Source organism: Phaseolus vulgaris, chromosome 3 (genome assembly GCF_051622355.1).
Source record: "Phaseolus vulgaris cultivar YP4 chromosome 3, ASM5162235v1, whole genome shotgun sequence".
In the NCBI taxonomy this organism is placed as follows: Eukaryota; Viridiplantae; Streptophyta; class Magnoliopsida; order Fabales; family Fabaceae; genus Phaseolus; species Phaseolus vulgaris.
Genome location: NC_143500.1, coordinates 12,558,825 through 12,566,114, shown reverse-complemented (window position 1 = coordinate 12,566,114; position 7,290 = coordinate 12,558,825). Strand labels below are relative to the sequence as shown.

General features: G+C 31.4%; 1 protein-coding gene across 3 annotated transcripts; it reads right to left on the bottom strand.

Moving 5' to 3' along the window:
• Positions 1-1,376: 1,376 nt before the first annotated feature.
• On the bottom strand, positions 1,377-6,393 carry LOC137806610 (zinc knuckle (CCHC-type) family protein). Of its 3 annotated transcripts, none has more exons than XR_016519583.1 (8): positions 6,063-6,388; positions 5,900-5,955; positions 5,117-5,279; positions 4,390-4,478; positions 3,137-3,269; positions 2,579-2,685; positions 1,944-2,046; positions 1,377-1,868 (listed from the first exon to the last, which is right to left on the bottom strand). XR_016519583.1 is itself a non-coding variant. In XM_068606822.2 (8 exons), the coding sequence occupies exons 1-8, from the start codon at positions 6,249-6,251 to the stop codon at positions 1,414-1,416; spliced, it is 1,281 nt and encodes a 426-aa protein (XP_068462923.1). In that variant the 5' UTR covers positions 6,252-6,393; the 3' UTR covers positions 1,377-1,413. The 3 variants fall into 3 exon arrangements, 2 of the variants coding, with proteins under 2 accessions (XP_068462923.1, XP_090156612.1); XM_068606822.2 differs by having other exon boundaries at positions 2,579-2,671; positions 6,063-6,393; XM_090300486.1 differs by lacking the exon at positions 4,390-4,478 and having other exon boundaries at positions 2,579-2,671; positions 6,063-6,386.
• Positions 6,394-7,290: the final 897 nt, after the last annotated feature.

Below are 7,290 nucleotides of genomic sequence, written 5' to 3'. Positions count from 1 at the left end.
TTAGCGAAACAATAATCAGTTATAAAGACAAAAAATAACTTTATGATTGATGGACATTGGATTTAGACGTAACCTAATAAATGACTTCACACCGAGACTGATTTTGCACAAATGAATCTATACAAGAGAGATTCATATTCGTGGGAAATGATATGTCTTAGAGATTTTGAGTCTATACTATCAAATTAAAAATATTTGATTATATTGTTCACACAATTTAATAAGTACAACTTGTTAAGGGCTTGACAAAGAATCTATTATTTATTCAATAATTAGATGACCTCATGTGTAAGATGCATATGGATGGTGAGATCTTGAGAGAAATGAGAGAATATAGTAATGATGAAATTAGAAAATATTACAACTACTTTATACGTGATTTTGAAATTGAAGAAGCCAACACATTAATTAAGGACAAGTTTAGACGAACAATAATGATGTGACATCATAAACTTCGTCACATGTTAGAAGAATATAGGAAAACAATTGTGAAATATTATTTATTATTGGGCTCAAGAAAGTTAATTTAGCCTTTATGAGCATTATGTGATAAGAAAACACCATAGGTTGAAAATTTTCCAGGGTGGCCACCATAAGCATACACATACTGGGACATTGCCAAATGGGATATTAAGAATAATAACTTCAAAAACATTTTTAAAAAACCATTTGAAAAAGAGCTTTAATAAAAAAAATAGTGGTGTGATTCAATAGTAAATTTTAGAAAAATAATTTACTTATATACAAAATTTAAAATTATTTATTACAAAATATGTTATTTGAGTAAGAAATTTCAAAAGAAATTAAAATTCTAAAATTTTGAGACTAATTAAACTATTTAAAATTAAAAAAATTAAATTTCACAAAATAAATAAAGAATTTGAAAATTTTCATATTCTTAAATTCATCTATCTTTTCTTCATAATCTCTCTTCAACTCAATTTTAATCAAAGTATCACTGATTTACCAATATCAAAACACTCTTGTGATGATCAATTTTCAGCTGACACTAATTACGATTTTTTTTAATAGAAACTATTTTTATTTAAATTGTTAAAATTATTTTTATTGTTTTCGTACGTCACTATTAATTCGTACTCAGTACTAAACAAAGTTTCTCAGTCAATGTTGCAAAGTCTACTTTTTGGCAAATATGAACTACATTTTTTTTGAACAGAGTTTCTCAATGTTGGGAAGACTATTTTTTGACAAATATGAACTACATTTTTTTATTGACATCTATTGTGATTTTTGTTGTTTATGTTTATGGTGTTTATGTTTTTGTGATTGATACAGTTTTTTTTGTCAAACAATTTATTATGCTTATTTTTTGAATACTAACTAGGAAAAGCTTGATAGATAAGAAGAGCTTCCAGTTCTGATAACTGTCCACAACAAGACATGTGATTATTATTAATCTTGAGGATGTTCAGTAACAACTGTCTTACTTGGACATGTCCTACTATTATGTCCCTTTTTCTTGCACAACCTACACTTGTATGGCCTTGGAGAGGCCGTGTTTCTTTTACTAGGAACAACTTCAGGACAGGTCCTACGGTTATGGCCCAATTGGAGACATACTTTACACTTCCGCTGTTTTATCATTCTCCCCTTTCTATGGCTTATCCTTAACTTCCTACATGTTCTTCTGTTGTGGCCCTTTTCCCCACAGACTCTGCACTCATGGGGTTTTATCATTCTCTCATTGCTATGGCTTACCCCTATCTTGCTACATGTTCTTCTGTTGTGGCCTTTTTCCCCACACACCCTACACTTGAATCGCCGATCAATCAAGGTATCCTTCAGTTCCGGACAGTAGTGTTTCCTATGCCCTTCTCGTCCACAGTTTTGGCAGTAGAATTTTACTCCTGCATTTGAGGAGGGACAAAAACCAAATGAGTATAAATTTCAACCAGTCACAGGTGCAGGGGTATGAAAATTACCCTTCATGGCTATGCTCCTTTTCTGTCTGTTTATTGGATCACTAAAGAAAGCTTTCATAGTTTTGGAAGTGTGCCTTCTTGCTGCAACAGTTCCCTTGGCTTTCTGCATCCATTGAAGCAAATATTCATGTGATGTCACACATATCGTTGGACGACCAAAATGAGTGATTACTACATAAATCACAAAAAAACAGCACAGGAAACTTCTTATTGAAGCCATATTTTATTTTGGGGATGTTCCAGTAGATCAAAACAAGTGTAGGGTTTAACCTCTGAACAAGAATGCAACAAAAATTAATATGAAGGAAGCAATCATTTAGTAAGGGTTTACTTGGACAAACTTCTCCAAAAGTTCTTTATAGGAGAGAAAAATAAGAAGAAAATTCAAATTAATTCCATAAACAAAAAATTACCAATGCATAAATTAATTTGTAGAAGTTTTCTCATATAGTTTCTCTAAAGTTTTATTTTTAACTCGTGTACAAGTCAATTTTAGCTTATAAAAGAAGTTAATTTCATTTTTTTTCCTTTTATTTATCTCTTCAAGAAGGAGCTTATGTAGAAGCTCATCCAAACAGGCCTTGATACCAAGAGAAAATTACTTCAAATGAAATACAAATCTTAACATTTAAAACCTTAATAGCAGCCACACGCTGTGCCTGAAGCTTGGGATCCTGGTGAATAATCTTCATTCGGTTGCTAAACAGACCAGTTTTGGCATTGAGACTCTGCAATCATTCAACTAAACAAAGACATTTAAATTTGCAAGCAACATTAACAATATCCATAAATTCCCCTTCTTGATTTATCATATTAATACAGCAGTAAAAACCGTGCATGGAATTTATATCACTACCCAATTATAACTTCCTCCTTGTATTTGTGCCTTATATGTCCATATAGAACAAGTTAATGCTCAAGTCTCTTAATCAGAAGCAGGTTGATGCTTCTGCATGATAAGAAGTGTTCCTATCAACTTAACTTTCATTATATAAGACCCCAAAACTTGCCATTCACTTCTATGTACTGTGTTCTCCCTTGTGTGTATAGGTGTTTGGAATGTGCATGTAAGTCTAAATATATAAACAATGATGGGAACAAGCTAATGGCTCAAAATCTCATGTAAAACGTATGCATCATAAATAACAATTTGTATCCAAAGCATATTAAGTAAGGATAAGCAACCAACTAACTTTTAATGAACGACTAATCTTTAATCCAACTTCTGGAGGTGGTGAGTGGTAAACACGCTTGGATTTTTTCTTCACATCCAGCTTTATGTCTAATTTGTCAACTTCATCATCTTCCTTCACTTTAAGTGGGGAACTGAAAAAGTCAAACCCATAAAGAAACATTTATGTATGCCCAAATAAAACAAAACAAACAACATTTTACATAATTCAAAGATTTAGATGCATAATAAACAGACAGAAAATTAAACTTTTACGTTTGTCAAGTATGTTACAAAATATACCACCATCATATAGGAATCTCATGAAATCATTTTGCTTAGAATTTCACATAGATTTGATGTTGAGTCAATTATACTCAATGACAAGAACAAAAGCAACATAAATAAAAGCCAGATCCTCATACCATTAAGGTGCAACAAAATAAAGTGATAAATACAAACCACAAATTAGTCTGAATACTTTACCACAACTAATACTGATATGGTATGATCCAAACATGTAAGCTGAACCAATTTCCTTCTGAATGAACATACATAACATTTTTTATACAAACTCTGAAGAATATTTAATATTTTATACTGATAGATCATTATCATCAACAATCAATAAAATGCAGCCCCAAATTTCTGAACTAGTGCAGGGAAGCAGAGTAGCAATGCCAGATTACAGCAGTTCAACAGACTATTTTGACATAATCTCCTATGAGCGGGAAGGAATATCAAAGATTAAGAATGAAAAATTAAGAAAAAAAACATCACACCGGGAAAAAAAAAGAGCAAATCATAACAAAAAATAATAATGTAGAAACAGCCAGATGATCAGATTATGCTCATACTCAACACATTAACGAATAATTATTGATGTGTTTTGATAGATTGAAAAGGAATATTATACATAACTAACTATTTAGTATTTCATGAACCATTTTTGCATACAATATTATTTGGAAGAGGGTGGAAAACTAAAGCTAAGCATGGACATTGACATGTAGAAGGATATTGTGACTAAAAAATTCAAGATGTCATATTAGGATGCAAAATGCATGCCACATCAAACAAGTGTCTGGTATGTGCTTGATACAACTAGTCATTTGTACACACAAGGCTCCTTTCTTTATCCATGGCAGTGATAAGTCTTCAAAAATTTATTTATATTATTTTGCAGATGACTATGTAAAATGTCATATCAACATTGTCAGATTTAACAAATGATAAGATTAGTAAAGAAATACAAATTTATTTCTCAATAATTACATAGAATGGGCTCTCTCCCATGGTTTTTCATCAATTGATTCCTCCCATATAACACGATCTCCAGAGCATTGGTAGCAAGTCAATATACCCTGTGTACAAGAAGAACGAATGGGAAAAAAAGTAAACAAAGTAGCTATTGTGCACATTGCACGGATATGAGGTTCAATATCTTAGTGTTTCACAACTTCTACGAATATTAGGAAAATAACAAGCAAGAACTTTTAAATAACAATATATATAAACTCATAAACACATACGATGCAAATTACACCAGTAACAAGTGTGTTTAACAAGTGTCTTGTCATCATGGCATCAAAAGCTATGTTGAAGTCTTATGATTTGTGTAAATATAAGTCTGGAAGCATATGGGTTGATTCACCTACGATCAACTCAGCAATATCAAACTTATATGGCCAAGGTAAGTCTAAATTTTTGCATTGTAAGTGCACAGAAGATAAATAAAAGCTCATGTGCCTCATCCTCAAGTGAATTTCAACTTAAGAATTTCTCTTTCAAAATCAGAAATGACTTAATTTCGGGTTGTCTTATATGGAAGTAGGATATGTATGGCATGACATTTATATAAACTTGATGATGATCCTAACTTTTCAGAGTAAATATGGATATTTAAGGAATAAATTATCCAAGCCATTAAAATCTCCTAAAACCACGTTTAAATTGTGGTTTACTTTACTCAGTAACCAACAATAATTCCAAAAGAAACTACCTTTCCATAACATTTTGGACAGTCTGGCCTTGATCTTTCTATTCCACACTCTGTACAAGGTGTATAACCCCTTGCTCGGCAACTGGGACAAGGTAGCTCCCTGATATACTGTCCATTTGGACCAAACCAGGACCTTGGTTCTGGTGAATGAGACTTACCCTTGCTGAAATGAGAGCAAAATACTGCTAAAAGTTACTCCACCAAAGCTTCTAATAAAATGTTAAACCTTAATAGACATCATATGTTCGTTACAACGCAAATAACCAAAATTAGACAGGCAAGAATCCGGAACACACACTAATATAAAAGAGGAATTCAGTGATAGCAAAAGATGAAGGCTCTTAAAAATGTTTTTGTTCCCTGACATAAAGTCATATTTTGTTTCTTGGTCTTGTCAAAATTTTGTTCAGTTTTGGGTATTTTTATTTTGGTTTAGTCCCTCTAAATATTTTTGTGTTTCATTTGCTTTTAGTCCCTCTAAATATTGTTCAAAGGGACTAAAAAAGAATTGTAATTAAATATTTTATCTTCCCTGTTCTTAATAACTGGGTTCCCTGGATTTAGTAAAACCGTCACAGATTCTTATTTGTCTTCTTGCCATAAAATCAATATAAAAATTGTATAAGATCAATGATCTGTTTACAACTTTCAGAATGCAAACAAAATTTAAAATTTCCAAACAGTTAACGATTTAGCGATATATTAAACTTTTATTTTTATTTCCGACAATGTAAGAGCAAAAATAGTTAAATAATAAATAAAATAAAAGTAAAAAGTTGAGACCTTGGTTTGAGCTCCACCTCCAGCCCGAACAGTTCTTCTGGAGGATTGTAGCCCAACTGTCACAGAACAATAACCTATTATTATCCAACTATAATTAAAAATAAAAGGAAAGTTATGGTTTTGTTTATGTTTTTTAAGGTAAGGAAAGAAAAAGATAATGTGCCTGGTTTGGTTTTGGGGTGGAAAAGGAATCGTCAGTGAGTGAAGAACAAAGGATGGTTGGTGAGGGGCAGAAGGAAGCACTTGTGTTATGATGAAGCAAAAGCAAAGGACGCGCGTTTGGTGAGTTTGTGCATGGATATCTGAGAACGCGAAATGCAGAGTGAAACACGTGAATTTGGTTGGAAATCATGAACAAAGAAGAAGCTTTGTGTGTTCTGTGTTTGATTTGATTTGGTTATTGGAAGTGTGTTCTGTTCTGTTAGTGGAAATGATGTTAATTGGTGTTGGAGTTTTGCGTTTGAGCTTCAAACGTGCGGCTACAAAGACCGGGTGAGGTGGATGGATAAGTGGGAAGTGGCATATGATAAGGTCGTTGGATTCTCCCAAATAATCTCATTAATAATTATTAATCACTTTTCATATGTTCATTTTGGATTCGAAGTTCACTTTGGAATCAAGTAGTTTTGTGTGGGATAAAAATTTGTTGTCATTTTATTATAAAGACATTCATTTATAAGTTATATTATTTTTTATTTTGTTTTAACAAAAATCAATTTTACAAACTAATTTCATTTCTAAATCGATTTAACTAAAACTAATTTTATATATGGACTAATACTATCAAAGTTCATATCACATTAATTATTACTTTCCATAATGATTAATAATCTCATAAAAAAAAAATACAAGACTAAGATTTTAATTGGTAAGATAAGAAGTCTTCTAGTAGCCTTATATTGTGCATATATTTAATTTTTTTTATATAAAAATCACAATGAAATTTGACATTTTAATTAAGCTGACACATTAAGTTTTAACTATCATATATCATCACATAAAAAAAAATACAAGACAAGCATGCAGATTAGACTAAAACTCATACAGATAAACTAAAGCTCCTAAAACTAAACAATGTGAAACATCACAAGCTTACACCTATTATGAAAAAAGTTCAAAAAAATACTAGGAGGTAGACTGTTATACCAAACAAATTCATGCCTATTAAGCAAACCTAAAGAGACAAGTTTATCAACACAATGATTAGTTTCTCTAAAAACATGGAAAACTTTAAAAACAATTTCTCTATAAAAAGAAAGACATTTATTTCATCTATTCCTAAAAAACCAATCCACATAAGATTTGGAGGGAAAAACATGACATACCAAAGAAGAATCACACTCTAACCAGAGTTGTATATACCCATCTTTTTGCACTTCCTCGAGAGAAAT